This window comes from Sander vitreus, chromosome 5, assembly GCF_031162955.1.
Source record: "Sander vitreus isolate 19-12246 chromosome 5, sanVit1, whole genome shotgun sequence".
Taxonomy (NCBI): domain Eukaryota; kingdom Metazoa; phylum Chordata; class Actinopteri; order Perciformes; family Percidae; genus Sander; species Sander vitreus.
This window is the reverse complement of record NC_135859.1, coordinates 30,573,408-30,592,431: the sequence shown is the minus strand read 5'-3', so window position 1 is coordinate 30,592,431 and position 19,024 is coordinate 30,573,408. Positions and strand designations below refer to the sequence as shown.

The window sequence follows — 19,024 nt, the reverse complement described above, 5'->3', positions numbered from 1 at the left end:
TGCCACCGTGGATGAACGAGTTAAACCGGATGTCAACAGATGTTTGACACCACTTCCCTTTGCAGCCAGCTGATGCACGATGCTGAGCTTGCTGTGTACGAGCAGCCTGGAACACAGTTAAACCAGGCACTGACCTGGTTATCATTGGTTTATGGTTACAGCTTTGGGCTTTCTAAGTGCGCGTAAACGTCACACGCTTTGAACTGCTTCCCCAACTACAATTTATTCTTAGAAACCAGTTTTCATATGAACTCTGTGCTCACAAAATTATTTTTTTTGACTTGCTCACCAGATCTAGAAGGTAGCAGTGAGTATGATTTCCATTATTTTTTATTGCAGGCCAAGCAGGCAACCTTTAAGTTATTTGGCATGTTTTGCCAGCACAGAACCTGCTGTTGTTTCCTGGTTGCCCAAAGTTGAAAATGTTAAGAGCAGTGTAGCAACACTCACCACTGTGCAGCAAAGAGGCCAGAACCACCACATGAGGGCCAGAGCGGTGAGGATCAGCAGCACCAGGAAAACAATCGCCACCGTCCAACCATCTGACTAGAAGGAGAAAATTACAAAAGTAATCAGTTTATTCATGCTAAAAATTTATTTTGGGTTTCAGTCCAAAGACAAAATGGTCAAATGAATCAAATCACAGTTTTTTGGTACTGGGCAGTAAACAAAATCTCTGGTAATTAGCTGATGGAGAAATCTCAGCAAAGATGAGATGCAGACAAATAAAGATTAATAAAATAACTAAACCCCCACAATCATTTGGTTTTAGTTGATTACACACAGGGACGCAAAATGGTCCAATGATGGTACATGTTACGAATAATAATCATTTGGATACAATATGTACACATGAAGAAGCAACTAAATGGCAAAAAGATGATCCTTAGGGCTGGGCAATATGGCTAAAATCTTCTATCCCGATAAAGGTCATTTCAAATCTCGATAACGATATATATCATATATCATTTCAATAAATAGTCTACATGGCAAAGCCAATTTTTCCTGTGTGGCAAATATATATTACCTTTATATATTCAGGGAGGGCCAATTGAGAGAAATCTCTCATTTCCAATGACGCCCTGATTACATCCAATATAAAATTACAATACATATAAAATTACTAAGCATAGTAATTAATATACAACTGCAATACACAGTAAACACATAAAACAATTACAGAATGTTAAACAACTCAAAGTGCACATGTACATTCTGAATACATGGCTTCATGAAATGAAAAGTACAGAGTTTTTACTCATTTTAATAAGAACTTCAGTGCAAAATGAACATAGCAAGAGCAAGGATTAGAACGTCAAGCGTAGTCCAAATTATGAAAATATCATTTGGACTTAAATAAATAAACCGCTGGTTTTTCTGCATCGTGACATAGAAAAATATATACAATAATCCATTTTATATCAATTTGACGATATATATTGTCATATCACCCAGCCCTATTTTGCAAGGTTATAATGTAAACTGCAGGTATTTTTACCACTGTGTTAACAATTTCATAAGTTTCCGTGCTTCCATATTGTGTGCATGACAATCATAACTGTGAATTAATATGACTGGTGGATAAACACGTAACAGGATGAGGTTGTTCTGCTTCTAAGGACAGTGACGATCACGTTCTCAAACCACAATACATGAACTGAGGCAATGAGGTTAAGGTTACAAAAAATAAAAATAAAAATAAGAAGTGCGAGGGAATAAGCTGTTTTCAAGTCAGAAGTGTGTTCTATAAAACGTAGACATTTAAGATGCTTCAATTTTGTTTCAAATATGGAGGTAACTCAGACTCACACATGTGGAAGCAGTGATGGTGTAGGCGCTGGAGATGAAGGACTGGCCGTTGTTTAGGCTGATGAGAACATCCATAGTCCTGTAAAGAAGAGTTTAATTAGGGTCACAATAATATGTTCAATTAACTGTATGAGATACATACAAAGTGAACTCAATAGGAGAGAAAACAACTGTTAGAGTCTCCTTTCATCAGTTGATCCTCCAGGTGTCCCACATTAATCTTGCAAGAGATACACGTCATAACATGACAAAGACATCTAAATGTACACAAAACATGAGCTGATTTACCAACAGGTGTAGAAATTACATGCAGAAATGTTTTTCTATGCTGCATGTATAGGTATCAATATCAATATACAGCTATTTACCTTTTAAAAGAGTGTGTTGTATTTTATCTTTATTTACCATTTATAATGATTTCATTTACAGCTGAGGATGTTAGCTTTTACAGTCATATTTTGGCTGTCATCATAAAGGTTACTCTATAAACATTATGCCTCAGTTGATATCTTTATAATCTCCAGGAGGGAAACGCATCGTAATATTTTTGCAGTTTTTATATATAAAATCGTACACGAAAAAATATTGTGTGCTTCTTTTTCTTTTGGATAGAGACAACATCAGCAGACAGATGTATGGACAAAATTGACAAAATTCTTTGTCAAGTCTACATAGATTTAAAAAGATTGGTAAGGAATGTCCAGGTTTTCTTTTAGTAGATATCTTTGTCAGAATTCTTTTATTACTGAAATATGAGGGATAATAACCAAAAATGTTTGTTTCTGAGTAAACTTTTTTCCAATATCAATACTCGTAATTTCCTCAAAGGACATACATCCATACGGTCCTACAAAACATCTACTATGACTTCCAGTGACAGAAAGAGAGTTAAATTGTAATATTTAACATGGAATATAAAAAAAAATGAGTAACAAGTCCAGCGCTTACATTAGCACAAGGCTTAGTAAAGAAAACAATGGGTACAAACTAAATGGTCAAACTCAGAGGGAGGAAATCCTGTCATTATCACAGCCGTCAGCGTGTGGATGAAGTAACCTGATGAGCAGTAACAAGGCCCGTGAACTCCTAGGACTTATTTAGAGGGGGGTAATGCGGACGCCAAAATAGGGGCAATTAAAACCCTAATGATGAACGGCACCGCAATTTCCATATGTCTATTACGCCCAATCCAATTACCACAGGTTTAATGAGAATTCAGGATAGGGAACGCCTGAAATCCTCCCTGCAACACAAAAAAAGAAAAAAGAGGAGAGAAAGAAGTACGCATAGTGGTATTGTGTGTGAGGGGCCAGCTGTGAGTGTGTGGTAGCGTACAGGGGAGGCCTGCATAAAAACTGGTGCTGCGGAATAATAACAAGAGAGCTCTTTGCTTTGGATTTTGCCCGAGGCTGTGCCTTGGGCCACCAATTCTCCTGTGGTTCAGAACAGATGAGCAACCAGACCTTGTGTCCATTACTATGCAGCGGATTCTAAATATTCTAAACTGACTTCTTTGCACCTTTCCTAATCTACCCATGCTAAATATTTAAAATTCAATTCAGAGCTTTAAAACCAGATGAACTTTGACACTTAACTCAACTTGTTGATGCTTCCACTTATCTTTTTTTCCCCCCCCATTTTATTTCTTTATTTGTTTATTCCATTATGCTATTATTCAAGTCACTTTTTACAAGTAGAGGACAATTATTCTGAAAGGTTTTGACGTTCTAGAGATATTTTATGAAGTGTGTTGATTTTTTTTGATAAGGTGACACACTAACACTCTAAAAGGATTTAAAAACTCTTTAATTTCGACTTTGAACCAGTTTGTTTCGATCAGAAAACATCCCTTTGTGTCCGATGTGGATTCAAGGAACGCTGCACGCCTCTGCAGCTCAGCGAAGCCGTTCCAGGTCCTTGCATGTTAACTAAGTGCTTGTGCTGAATGGGTGAGGGGAGAGGCTAATTTAGCTGACACTCTCAATCCGTGATAATGGTGGGCAGGTTGTTAATCAAGCTGGAGGTGTGGACCTCGGTGTGTGAAGGAGGAAAGCTCCCAAGCGAGTTACACTGACGAACGAACGCCCGACCCCCCCTCCTTGCCTGACATCGCTGGACATCCTTAACGCACCACAACCCAACCATAGTCAGTGAGGCCTTTTTTCTTCCTCCCCGAGACATTTAGCGAGTTACTGTTGAGTAGGCAGAATCGGCTCCAGCACGCAGGCATAAGTCATGCTCTTCTTATTTTCACCCTTTTATCTCCAGGAAGATTAACAAAAGAATGATTAGTAGCTGGGTGATGTCTATTTAAAGTGGTTATTCTGTGCCACTGTGTAAAAATGACTGCTCGACAGAACATTATTCTACGATGTTGATAATTACCTAATTGTTTAAATCATTTGTCAAGAAGAAATGACAAAGATTTGTTTTATATCTGTAAATCAAAAATCTTTAAGGCTTTAGACTGTTGGTCAAACAAATAAGGAATTGGAAGACATCACCGTGTTGCTCTGGAAACTTGATGGGTGTGTTTGATGAACTGCTTAATTGAGAAAAAAAAAACCAGGCCGATAAATTGCTAATAGTAAACTGTAAGTAACAGTTTTTTGTGAAGGCCTACCATGGGCATATCTGTTGATGGTGCACCAAAACATTTATGCTCTAAAAATCAGTTTTTTTTCTTGTTGCAAAACCACAGTGAGGGCCATTACTGATTGTTAAATAGGAAACATCAAGCACAGACAGGAAACTAGAAGGGCAGCCAGAGAGCTCAGACCTCGCCCCAATTCACAATTTTAGTAAAGTGTGAATTTCCCTAGTCGGGAACTTATTTTTCTGATTCTTCTGACACCACAGGAATGCAGCACAAGTGCTTTATCTCGCAATGTTAACGAAAGTGAAAAATAATTTGTGTATCCGCCCGGTGAACGCGGATCAGCTCTAAAATGATATGGGTTCTTCCTAGGTCCATGCTAGACCCTTCCAACAAGTTTCATGAAAATCGAGCCAGTAGTTCTACCTTTATCGTGCTGACAAACAAAACAAACAAATCGAGCCGAAAAAAACCTCCTAGGCGGAGATAATGAAGAGCATAAAAAAGGGTTAAAAAGAAAGAAAAAAGGCAACTAAGTGACTTTAAAAACGCTCGCTGTCATTTAACTTTGCCATGGTGAAAGCCAGTAAGTGACACTAAGGAAAGGGCTGCAGCTGCTTGGTGGGTCGATGGTTATGTTGGAATAAATGGGAGATGAGAGGGCAGATTGTCATGGGGCCGAGGGATCAGTCAAAATTTGGGTAGAAAGCCACACAGGCTCCCAGGGACACCAGTTGAATGGCAGAAGGCTTCTTGCCGCTGCAGATCTCTGGCCCGACGTTGGAAATACTTTGTCCCCGGGCTCGCTATAATCTGTCACAAAGTAAGCCCACCGTGACACTAAGCTTTGGTGATGCGATACAGCTGGAGCGGCTGACAATGGTGACGCTAATGGCTTTCAAACTTCCCTTAAAGATGTGAAAATTGAGGAGGCTGAATAATTCACGGCAGAGCATATGCAAGGCCTGTCACTCGGCATCCAGGAGTCATCACTCTGCACCAGTTTGTGTGGCAGAAGTTCTGACGGAGGGGAGGAAACTCGGCCACCTCATGAAGCCTGGGGACCAGATGAGAAGTTGTGAGACATCCACCATTTGGAAAGAGTGACATGCACTCTAACAAACTGACTGATGCTACACAATTAAAGTGATGTTTTCTGGCAAGGACCATACCAGTGTGTTGCACGATACAACTTCTTAACCACAAATGTTTACCTTTTATCCGACTATTTCAATTTAGAACACTGCAAAACTTACATTTACCGTACATTTTCAGATCATACAGAAATTAATGGAAACCCAGCTGCAGGATTTACAACTGATCAGCTGTGATGTAAAGTTTTGTTTCAAAGAGTCTCTCAAGATAACTCACACAATGATTAAAAGAGGTGAGAAAGGGAAAACAATCGTTACTCAAAATTCTGTTTATTTTTCAGACTTGCTGGTTACTTAAGGCCTTGAAAACCCTTCAAAATAAAAAAATAAAAAAACTCTTGTTGGTTTAACTGCTCATAATATCCACAATAAAAGCATAACCAGTGATGAACGGTCACAAATGGACATCATTTCAATAGGTCACAAGCCAAAAATGTCGGGAACCATGATGTAAACTAAACGTGATTTGTAGTCAGCTGGCTAAAACAAGCATCCTGTGCATTCGAGAAATGTCACAAAGTAGAAGTCAGATAAGGAGATTTTTCAACTAAAATTGATTCTTAGTCTTGTATAGATTAGCTTTTCAGTTGATCTAGAGAAAGTGTTGGACCATAAGATTGTCACCTAGAAATTTCAGAATTGTATCTTTCAGTTTATTGCAAATTTGTTTTCCAGTACCAAAGAGAGCTTGAATCGTCTGACATTGCCCATTTACTGTAAGATCTGAAGCTGACACGCTGCTCCTTGCATCCTTCAAATCAAAGAAAGCTAGTTCCAATTTCATCATGTGGCAATCACTGCACATCCAACATGTCTGTCCCACAACATGGAGGACAATCAAACAACAGGACATCTCCATACCCACACTGGAGCAGATGGAACGATGCCTCTGCCTGCAGCAGCCCTGGGACAGCGTGTTTAATTATTGACGAGCATTAGCATTAGCTACTGTACCTGCTTCGTAAAGCAGGTGTCAACTTCCCCCTCAGTTGTTTTTTGCCCTCCACCGTTATTGTGAAAACACCAGGTGAGGACATGCTGCAGCAAGAGCGCAGCCACTTAACCTCTCGATCGACGCCCCAGCAGGGGATGCTAGGACTCTTATTGGGGATACACAGAGGGGGGAGGTAGCAGGGTGGTGGGGGGGCATCAGCAGATGCCAGTGTTTCGAGCCGGATGATGCAGCTGTCAGCACAGATGATGCCTCCGCCGTGAGTGCTCTTACGCTGCTCGATGACCAACTGAGGACACCGATTCCTGGACATCGAGGCTGAATGTGGAGCTGCCTGCTCCAAGCTCCCCGCTGGGACAGGAAGCTGCAGCTGAGCACCTCAACTCGGGTGACTGCTGCATCTGAATGTGTTCCCTAGCAAACCATGTTTATGAGGTCAAGACATAAGTTCAAGCAGCACTGAGGAGAAGGCCTCGCGTGTATAAAACATGGTTAACAAAAAGGGGAAACGGGGAGAAGGAATGCGCAATGAAAAGGCGATTCTTTTTCGGCTGAGTAGAGCCATGTTAACGGAGCGCCCCGTGCGCCGGTAGCAGTGATGGAGCAGAAGCAGACAGATGGACGGAGACGGAAGTTTCCAGGCTCCGCTGTTCCATGCAGGTGGTCCTGGGTGCAGGGATTGTCAGTGCATGGTGAATTATTTAAATGGGGAGCGTGGAAAAGGGAATGGCTGCATCTGTCGCACATCCTTTTAAAGCCCCTCCAGCAGATGTGTTTACTCACCACCCGTACCAGCTAACTACTTAATGGGTCACCATCGGCAGCCAAGAGTTAATCAAGCAGGCCTTTTGCAAATGGTGTGCACGTAGCATCAGCTCAGGTCCTACCAGGTCGTAGCAGGCGCTGCAGGCCTGTAGCTTACAGATGTAGTCGATCCAGATCATCTTTTTACTGCATCCTTGGCGAGTTGGTTGATAAAGAAGATTTCTGGCTAAAGCAAGAAGTAAGTCCAGTGGTTGCTACTGTAAGCCAAGTTGTATTAAAATGTGAGAAAAATCAGGTGGTTGCACTTCCACTGCATTGTGGGAATTTCCAATTTTACTGAAAGTGATGCGTGTGAAAGTAAAGTAGCAGAGCGAGCGGGGCAACTAGCTTCTCTACTCAGGTATCTCTCCAACATATACTGTTTACAATATATTTTTTTCCTTCAACCCATCAAATGATTTGTGTGTTTATTTCCTGAGTGCTGAGTGTTTACAGGCAATTTTCACCACACGCCAGCTGGAACAAGTATCAAATACAGCATTGCTAGCAGCTGGATGAAAAGAAGCAGTGACCTGCTGTAAAACAAAATCAGAAAAGAAAAGAAAGAAAGAACTCTGAGGCTACAAAACTTCTTCGAGGCTGCACAATCTGCACATGCAAATCTGCATCAAAAGGCAAAAAGCAGCTGAAAATGACGTGTCCGAATTTTGCGCAATGTCATAAGATAGGTCCAGTAAATTAAAAATAAAAACATTGCACAAGCATTCTCCTTAAACCATGTTTATCCACTAAATATTTTCGACTATCTTCCCTTCATGAGGGTTTTTTGTGTGTTTGTTACCTTATTATTCCTTATTTTCTTAATACTGTACATTAAATATGACTCGCACCTAGATAAGTATGCAAAACAACAATAATATCTTTTAAAAAAATACAATATTTACTCTTAGTGATAATTCCTATGGACATGCATTAAATATCACACTAGTCAGCATGTAATGTATGCATTCTCAAAGTTAGAAATGTTTTTGTTTTTTTAAATGCAATAACTTGTAATATTAAAAAACTAATGATCTGTTTATGCTTTATTTTGGATTGAATAGGGACATTACAGGTAGATGTACAAAGTGTGTGTATAGAACATGTAGCTGAAGCTAATTCCAGCCACTGGTCACTGGTTAGACTTTTGAATACAGGTTACGGTCAAATTGCAGTTTACATCCATATCTGTCCACACTCATATGATATATGTAGTGAAGCAATTTAACCAAAAGGTATTAAGTGTATTTTCTGGCGAAACATGGACGCCTCACACACATTTTCAACCCGGCAGCACAGAATATCTAAACAATCACCACAGTTTCAAGATTAGTGTGACCAATTCAGTGTCTGACCAAATGTCTTCTCTTCTGTTCCTGAGTTATGGCGTTATATTAATGACCAGAAAAGTGTTTCTGCAGAACATTATGATGTCACAGTGAAGTTGACCTTATTATTTTCCGATTATAAAATATCATCATTTTATCCTATTAGAATTCTTTCTAAAATATCATAATTTGCATATGAATTCTTGAGTTATGGCCACAAATGTGTTATTTTAGCTCACAATCCTCATTTTTTTTATGTATAGGAATATTTATATGTATATGCTGATTTGTAAGATTTCACTTTTGTATATTCAGTGCTTATGAATTTAGTGCAATATACTGTATATAAGAGTATATGAAGAGAGGAATATGTATAGTTACGTTTGCGAGAAAGAATATTGTTAGTTATACTATTCTTATTTTTTTTTTTTTCATGTGGTTGTTTTGTCTGAAAACGTCTCATCTGTTGTCATGTTTTATGTTGACCCCAGGAAGAAAAGCTGATGTTCTGCATCAGCTAATGGGGATCATAATAAAATAAAATAAATCTTAAATCCATGTGGATGTTTGTGCCAAATTTAAAGAAATTCCCTTAAAGCGTTCCTGAGATATCGCGTTCACGAGAATCGGACAGATGGACAAGCCAAAAACGTAACGCCTCCGGCCACGGCTGTCGCCTGCGCGGAGGAATAAAGACAAACGGAACTAAATTCATATTTCATATTTTATATTTAATAAACTCAAGTTCCTCTTTCAGTACTGTTGGTCAGCATCTGGCAGAAAAACATGTTACTATGAGCAGTTTAAAATGAGAGGATTATCTGAGGTGAGGTTCAAGTTGGTTTGGAGTAGTTACAGCATCGCCGTCATCATATGATACATAATCTGTTTTAGAGCTGAAAAACCTTCAGGAGCCAGCGGCACTCATAATCATACATTTTTGATTGGATTGGAGTCATCGAGGACATTCAAATCTGTTGTTCCATCTACAATGCCTTAGCTATCATCTGTTATGGTTTGGGATTATAAGAGATGACGTTAAAATCAAACAATAGCTATGCAGCCAGGAATAAATGCATATTTACACTGTTTGCACTTAAATCTTTCTGGGTTGTATGTATGGGGTGCTATTCTGTCGGGCTACGGCTACAATGTTTACTGCGTTCTACGCTACACCAAACTCTTCATCCCTACATCTACTGTTGTAACATAGAGCTAATCTATAGATTTAGGAGTTGTTTATTTGCAAAAAAGAAAAAGTAGAACACGAGAAACCAAAAGGATTGAAGCATCTTATCTAAATATAAGAGGGATATGGGTGATTTGAGTAAAGAACAAAAACACAGAAGAGCGCAGGAAAATGTTTGAAGAAAAGGGGAAATAAAATTAGTTTGAAAAGTCCTGATGCTGGTATAGTAAGAGAGAGGAAGTATCCGTCTTTGTTTGTTTGTTTGTTTGTGTTTGTTTTTATAAAAGACATGGTTCACGGAGATAAGCTTCTTGATTTCTAGACGCAGCTGAAAAGCACAAAGTCCAGACATTTACACGAGACAATACGGCTTTTCTTTTTTCTTCGCTTTTCTATGTCAACATAGCGACTTATAGGACGACATATTAAATCTATTTAGTTGCTAATATTTACATGGTCTATATTTACATGGTAGTATCTGCCCAATATCGGATATCAGTATTGGATCAGTGCATCCTTAAGTATGCACCGTAAAGTATGCAACACAAATATGCTCCACCAGCACTTTCCTCCAATAGAAATCCACTAGCTACTTACTGTCCCACTTCATAGAGCTTCGGTGCAGGACACAGCAGATAATCATTACGCACCACACTCGGCTTATGATCTGTGAAAAACACAAAACAGAAGACAAAAAACAGTGTGTTCTCAATAAGCACTGCATCAGGAAAGGACCAAATGTAAATGACAGCAGCATTAAAAATCTGTTTACTAAACAGTATCCAAAAACTTTGCTTCATTTTCATAAACATTTCTTGAACTATAAAAAAATACTACTACTGATACTGAGCATCACAGATTTGTAATCCCAACTGGCAAAAAAATGTTAGTTGTTTTGAAATATTTAAACCCCAACTATCATTTTATATTAAAGAAAGCCACAGCTACTATGAGCAATAATAGTGGATCTTATCAACTCAGTTTTGGCAAATTTAGGCAAAAAGAGCCTTTTAACTTCAAGAGCGTAATAAGCTAACAATACACATATGAACTCCAAACTTAAATCGTATTTCTTATTGGCCGTCAGGAAACTATTATTAAAATTGATGTCATAGTTTTGATATTTCAGCAGTCTATCGCTGTGAGTTGCATCAAGGTTACAAAAGAAAAAGAGATGATAGATTGAATTATGATCTTTGTCTGTGTGTGCACGCGTGTCCTGATGCAGATGAAGTACGAGAGAGGAAGTGCGTGCGTGCGTGCGTGCGTGTGTGTGTGTACAGGTTGACAAAGGCCTGAAATCTTCAGCCACTGAGGTCGTTCATATTATTGATATTATTCTGCTTGTCTGCTCAGGGTTCCAACTGGTTTGGTGATGGAGAAGACTGTAGCATCTGTTCCACATATGTGGTGTGTGTGTTCCATAGTTGCCATGATGCCTGTCCATAATTATAAGGTGCCCCACTGTTGGAAAGGTCTGGGCTGAACACATGCAAAAGCCAATAAGTGAATAAATAGCCCCAAGTGGGCGAATGTGAGACAGCCTAAACTGAGAAAGGACTAACAGGAAGACATCTGCTAATAGCCACTTCCTGATTCAGATGAAGTTTTTTTTAAAAAGCAAAACACACACACACACACACATATACATACCCACACTCAAGTGTTTTAGTCAAGTTGAAATGTTGAAAATCAAAAAATAACTTGTGTGTTGTCATTGGCAGTACTCAATCCCACGGCCAAATGAGAGCTTGAAAAGATTAGCTCTTGGTGCCAAATCCTGTTTGCATCCTGAAAAAGGATTTCTAGACAGAACAGACTGCAAGCTCAAAATAAGGAGCCCAGTGACCTACATAGCCTCCTTTCTTCTGTTCTGATCATATAGATAGGCAGCTGCTAAGAGATAACAGGATAGGGGTTTGTTTTGTCATATCCTTCGTTTAAAACACCCACCATCAACTCACAAGTTGAATAAGTAAATGTGGAGAGAGACAGAACAACCCACAGGCCGGATTATGTATGCGTTTGGTTAACGCGCAATACCACAGTGATCGGACAACGATGGATACCCGTCAATCACACACGGGTATTCCACAAGCAGCCAAAACCTGTCCGTTAAGCCGTTAGCCGAGTAGCGTTTGGTGTGATTTGAGTTTTTGTTGGTCGGCTCAGATTTAGTCTGGTCAGACTGCGTTAACTCTTTGAACTCTGTTTATCATGTCACGTCTTGCCATCGCTCGATCTGACCGTCAATATTTCTCCGACTGCTGAGCTCCTGAAAAACTCCGGAGTCGGAAAGTTCGTTGTGTTACTCTGACGTATTTTAAGACGGTGATTTTGGTAATTATTGATTTTTTCTTCTATTTTGATATGTTTAAAAACACAACATAAAACGTAGTTAATGGCGTCCATTTTTTTCATATGGTGAAATGTTGTTAAAAAACACACAATTAATGAACAATGATATGATAAATCTTGCAGCACCCTTGGGCCGTCCTCAAGGGACCCACTTTGGGAACCACTGCTTTTGGAAAAAACTTCAACCACGTTGGAGGCCGACTACGTTGCAGAGTTTCAAGGGTCCAGTTTTTTGTCCCAGAAAGTTACCGTATTTTCCGGACTATAAATCGCACTTTTTTTCATACTTTGGCTGGTCCTGCGACTTCTAGTCAGGTGCGACCTATATATCAAAATATATGTAATTTAACATGTTTTTAAATGTTATTTCATGCTGAAAACATTACCGTCTACAGTCGTGAGAGGCGCTCTAGGCTTGTGACAACTATATGCTGCTCCTAAAGACAACTGAGAAAGAAAAGAAACTGCAGGCGACTGCAGGTAGTAAAATACACAGCCGAAAACGGTAATCGAGCAGCAGAACGAAAGTTTGGAGTGAGTGAGAAACTTGTGAGGGACTGGCGAAAAGGTTAGTCTTACTGCAATGAAGAAAACAAAGAAAACTAGTCGCGCGCTGAAATCCAGATGGCCAGAGCTGGAGGAAGGAGTCCACAGATGGGTGCTTGAACAACGTGCTGCTAGGAGAGGCTCGTCAACAGTGCAGTTACGTTACGTTAACATACCGGACACCTACCGTCTTCAGCCCTTTGTTCTGTGTGCTATTGTGTAGTTTAATAACTTGCCTTTCCAGATTAAATGTCTGTTCTTGGTCTTTGATTTTGTGATAAATAAATGCGACTTATAGTCCAGTGCGACTTATATATACGTTTTTTTCCTATTCATGACGCATTTTTTGACTGATGCGACTTATACTCCGGAGCGACTTATAGTCCGGAAAATACGCTAAGTTCTGCAGAAGAAGTCCACATTAGAGCCTTTGCAGATTTATCGTAATGCATGCCATTCAAACCGCACTAATGACTTTATTTGATCAATTTAGTAGCAATGAATCCTTTCTGTTAGTTACTGTGGACATCATGGCTAGAGGCGAACTGTAGGCTGTGTGACGATCAGATGTGTAATTAATGTGAGGCAATGTGGACCATGTGGGTCTTTTTTGGTGAAAAAGATGAAGCTTTATTGACACAGAAGACTAACTTCAGGTCAGAATTCAGCTCACTTAGGGCAGTTTACTCATCCAGTCAAATCTCTGCTCACATCTGATAAACTAACAGCAGTGTTCAACAGAGATATTGTATGAAATGTAAATGATTTTTAGTGCATTTATAAACATCCTGCTTCTTCCAAAAGCACATTAAAGCTACAGAGTTGCATTTTGGGTTTTGACTAAATCTCCACAAATACTAATAAGTAATTTTTCTTTCTTTGCTTTACTGGCTTTTGTTGTCCTCCGTGCTCATGCTTGCCCAGCCTGATGTCGATTTATAATTTATTTACTGTCAAAACAACACCCATAAAATCCAGTTTGACTATTTTAATTTGTGCATTATTTGATATACCAATTTAGAGCACATATTAATGAGAGCCAGACAAGAATTATTATCTGACTCAACATTTGGCTTCCTTGCATTTGTTCATAGTGATTAGAGAATATCAGAGCTGTGCTGAATGAACAGTTTAAGCGGAAGTGTAAATTCAGCCTCAAGAGCCTGATATGTGGTTAAGTGACTCTGCTGTGGATATGACCAACTGAATGCAAAGGGTACTATAGTCACTAGTGATGATTTCCATCACTTACTAAAGGTTTGCTGGCCGACTATGAAGCTGCAGACAACGCCTTCATTGCTGCGGCCGAGAGCAAAGCCGTTCCCTCTGAGGACGATGTCGAAGGACTCTGTGGAATGTAAACAAATGGGAGATCAGACTGGGAGGAGCAACCTACATATACAGTAGTTTATATAGTATATACAGTATAGAGAGGACTTTGTCCTGTATGACTACTGCACACCGACACCATCCCGATATTATCTGACATCATGTTGTTATTTGCTGATATGTTCCTCTTAACCATTGTGTGGTCTTTCCCGTCCACCATGAACTTGTTGTCCTTTCTGGGTCAAAAAATTAAAATGAACTGTATGGGTTCCATACAACGTACATCAATGCATCTATGTTATTTTGGGGCAATTTGCTTAAAAGGACAACATAAGGGTTAACTAAAGTTCTGTAGAACTAATAAGAGCAAATGTATTCCTTTTCAAATTATATTTGAATAAAAACAAGAACAAAATGTTTGAACTTCATGTTCTAACTTCTGTATCTTATGTTGCGTTTTGCACAGCTGGACGTAAATACTTCAACACTTGAAAGTGTTTGTTCCATCTCACTGACCGCAAGAGCCTTTGGCGCCATCCAGGATTCTTAGAACTGTACAGTAGTTACATTCGTAACTTTCACTTTCACTGATATTGAGGTTTTTGTGGATGTTTAGGCATGTTATTTACACCAGTGGTTCCCAACCTGGGGGTTGCAACCCCCTCATCGAGGGAGGTAAATCAGGGACAATTAAAAAGGGATAAAACAGAAAACATACACGTTTATTTTTTCTGACTTTTCTCTAACTTTAGGTTTTTTCAGGTGAAATAATGGATATTTTAATTTCTTTAGGCCTCTAAAAACTCCATGACCTAGCCTGAGAAGCATTATATAGCTTCATGTTTTGAGGTTACCATAACCAGTGATGAAGGGTCACAAGTACACATTGCTTTATTTTTACGGAGAACCACTGATTTAGGTGGAATAAAAGGGATAAAAATAATCTCCAAAATGTGAAATTATTAAAATGATCTGAGGTTCCGTGGGGAGTTTGATTGTCCAATGATGGCTTAAGTGATTGATCTACTGCCTGCCTCTAAGCAGATTTGCTACCTCACCACTGCTTGAAACTGAGAAATATTTCCTCCTGGAAAACTGTCATAAGTTCAGGAAGCAAACAGTAAAAAGAGGGAATCCTGCACAGAATGAAGCTATCTGTGCAGAGCTCCAGGGACTGACTGTAGCAGGAGGATCCACTCACCGTTCACACAGACACTGGAGGGCTCCACACTCAGGATCTCTGTGCACGATCGCTTTAATATCTGGAGGATGAGGAAAAAAATGAAATGGGTACATTATCACTTGAGGGCCAAGAATAAATACATCAAGTCCTGGCCGTTATCAGCTCTGTCAAGTTTAGAAAACAGATTAGGGTGCAACACCTGAGAAATGTCTCACTCCTGATCGGGGCCTGGCGGCTAAAGGAGGGCGCTGAATATCAGCGGCGAGGAGAACACGAGGGAGAAACGGCAGCTGTGTCAGCCTTTATGGGAAAATTATGCAAGACTATTATATTTCTCAGTTCTATTAAAAACCTCCGGGATCCTACATTATCATATAAAGAGGCCTGTGTGAGCCCACTGTCATAGGGCTGCACTATCCGCTGTGATTCAATAAATCAACAAAGGACAAACTATGCAAATCCCAGTACACAGTCGGTAAAAAGAAGCATATTAACTGCAATATAGGACACTTGAACCTTTCATTTAATGTTGGGTGGAACTTCAATCTGAGGAGAGGAAGAGGGAAGTGTTTACAGCGGCCTTATTAAATGATGGTTTGATATGGAATCATTAAAAGGGGAGAGGGTTGTAGATGACAGCTGGGAGGAAAAGGATCTGCTGCTGTTCCTCTGTGCCACTATTTTCCCCGTCTAATTACTTCCTTGGCAGTGCCCGAGAAAAAGAAAAAGAAAAAAATTTGACTGTTTGCCTGCCTAAGCTTAAAATGATAAAAGGGTCCAGAGGAATGACATTGTTTTCCCATTAAGTGTAGAAATGTGAAAAGTTCTGCTCCAAAATGAGAAATTTGCCATGTGCAAAAGTAGCACTTATACTCTTTGGAACTTTGGGTAAATTAAGTAATTCATCAGGGTTTGAGACATCAGTGTTTTGGAGACAATAAAATATAAGCTTTGAACGCTGAGATTAGAGGCCTCAGTTTGGTTGAACTCAAACAGTAGCTATTTATTTCCCTGGGATCTAGCGACAACATTATTTACAGGCTGCAGGAGGAAAAGGAGGCAGTCATCCAAATACCCAAAGTCATCCGAATCTCTCAGCCAGCATTGTAACGGGTGGGCTTTCCGAAAGGATGAGGCTGGTTTTGTCATTTAATGGAAATATTTAGGTGGAAAGGTTCATAAGGGTATTTCTATCATACATTATTTAACAGGAATGCGTCAAAACATCCAAAGATGTTTAAGTCGGGTCGCTAAACTGTACAGGTTGTTAAACTCGGCTGAATGTGTTCAGTAGCCAAAGGAAGTTAACGATAACGATGTGGCTACTTTGCAATTTGGGGTTTTCCCAAAAGGCCTGCAGCTCAGACAACAAAGACAGAGTGTGGAACAGAAAGAAAAAAAAACCTAACAGGGTGCAGAAACACAACTTTGCCGAGCTCTTTCTGTGAGTTTTTGTCGTGCTGGTCACAGAGGCAGGGCGGATCCTGCAGCAAAAGGCTGCACAGATGATCTCAAATCCTCGAAATCCAACAGAGGAGTGAGGAGGCCAGCTAGTCAGGAATCCAGTATTACTAATCAGAGAAGAATGCTCCGCGTTTCATTTGGATGCTGGAAGCATCACTGTGCTCAGAGCCTCAGAAGGACTGAGGGGATGAGCTTTTTCGTTGTTGTGTAGGCTTTAAAACATTTTGGAAAGACAGAAAAAAATATATATAAATAACTAAGTGGAAGGACGACCTTGTGAAAAAGACTGTGTGCATGCTCTCAAAATAAAAAATAAAATATCTTCCTAGCTCAGCACAAACAGATTAGAAGCATATTTTCTTCTAATTATAAAGAATCAAACCCAGCCTATCAGAGGCTTTAAACACATTATAATGTTAATAAGTACGAGCTGGATTCACACGCTCCTCAGAGATGATAATATTCTCGGTCAGAAGTGGGGCGTCATTTTTTCCCTTTTGCCTTTTTCAGGGTGCTAGTCATGGTTAGCCATGCTTTATAATGATCCAACAAATATTACACCTGTTTCAAATTAATCCTGGTGGCTTTGTTTATCACTTCTTTTTTTTTCATAATTTTGCTGCAAAATATATCAAAGATGCATTACCAAGACTCAGTTTAAGGCATTCTAAATGACAATTGCGGGTCATGCAATCTTTGGAATTTAAAAAAATATATATTTGGCATACATACATTTGAACTCATGTTTTAATCAAAGTGATAAATTGTTTAAATAATTTAGGCGATAAATGAGAAGAGATTTAAAGTGTATATTCTGCACATTATTGTCTGCACCCAGGCATCGTTCCACTTTAACATTTTTGAGACAACAGACTGAGAGCCACAGTTAGACCCTCCTTCACTTGACCGTCATGTTAAAAGCAATAATCAATCATAGTTCTTGTGCTTTGGATCCCACAACAGAAATTAGACACACCCTTTGGCTCTGCGTCCCTCCAGCTGCATGTCTGACAGCATCGTGTAGGTTCTGCTCTTTTTCTGAAACACAGCCGGCTTTGTCAGCTTTGATACAGATGTAAGTCCAGCTCAGGTCAGAGTGCTCCGCAGGGCTCCGGGCTCAGATTCATATAAAAATGTTGCCATACAAACCCCCGCCTTAGCTGACAGCGTTTAGGCTAAAAGCTGCAGCAAATGGAAAGTATCACTAATTGGCTGGCAGAAAAACGAGGAGGCTGCATGGGAAACTTCAAATAAACACCGTTTAGGGGACTCTATTCACTGATTAGAGCATTACACTGATGGGTTTGATGCGTTGCGCAGCATTTTATTCTGAAGTTTTCATCGAAAATAGCATGAAAAAAGCATGAATTGTATCAAACTGCTGCTGCTGCACTGAGAGTTTCTGACACTCAACACAATAAAAACACTGAAGAGGATGTCATATGGACAGTGACTAACTGTCAAACTGCTCCAGTTCTAGCGTCGTATTTGCTACCGAGTGGCGAAGACAGTTCCTTCTTCGTCTACAAACGGAGGACACAAGGAGCAGTTATTTCCACAGACATTTTCCATGCAGCTTAGCAGGTAGTTCACTGAGGTTTTGCTTTAAATTTGTGACCAACTTTCATAAAGCAAAAGGAAGGAAACTAATTCCCAAATTAACCAACAATAGGCGCCATGGTACCACCTTCAATTATATCTAAAATAAGTTTAAAAAAAAAAAAACTTTCAATGAAGACCAATTTTGTGCATAAGTGTTACATTCTACTTATTAAACTCATACCTACACACCTCAAACCTGAGCTGACTAAAACTCGCAGCCCGACACACACACACACACACACACAAAGTAGGCGCACTTACAGAATTGACGATGCCTTTGAGTGCGTGGAAGCCATCTTTGACAGGAAACACTTGGTCCTTGGTGTCCGCAATATCAGCAAGCTGCCGGTTTAATCAAAGAGATGAGTTAACAAGAAGTACTGCTGATTTAAAGCTGCTTTCTTCTTTTTCGGTTTTCCTCTTTATGACTGAGCACTGTCTTTCCTTTCATATCATGGGCAGGAGGAGACATAGCAGATGGCATGACTGTGGCAAACACTTTGCTCAACCATGAAAAACAAAAAAACAAAAAAAAAAATCACTGCAGCACAAACCGGGAGAAATATTGCCTTTGTTTTTGACTTAATAAGAGCTCATCACAGGATGGTTACCCATGGTTACAAGGGACAGGCCACCACGTTGGAAGAGAGACAGTAAAACATACAGAAATCACTGACATGAGGAGGAGAGATTCTGACTTCGGTGCAGCT

General features: G+C 39.7%; 1 protein-coding gene across 1 annotated transcript in view; it reads right to left on the bottom strand.

Annotated features, from left to right (window-relative positions):
• antxr2a (ANTXR cell adhesion molecule 2a) overlaps positions 1 to 19,024 on the bottom strand; it is an 83,802-nt gene that overhangs the window by 52,809 nt on the left and 11,969 nt on the right. The window contains exons 7-12 of the mRNA XM_078251445.1: positions 18,576 to 18,656; positions 15,267 to 15,327; positions 13,989 to 14,084; positions 10,430 to 10,499; positions 1,810 to 1,888; positions 451 to 546 (exon numbers count right to left, since the gene is read on the bottom strand). Coding sequence (XP_078107571.1) covers positions 451 to 546; positions 1,810 to 1,888; positions 10,430 to 10,499; positions 13,989 to 14,084; positions 15,267 to 15,327; positions 18,576 to 18,656 — 483 coding nt within the window. The remainder of the gene's footprint in view (positions 1 to 450; positions 547 to 1,809; positions 1,889 to 10,429; positions 10,500 to 13,988; positions 14,085 to 15,266; positions 15,328 to 18,575; positions 18,657 to 19,024) is intronic.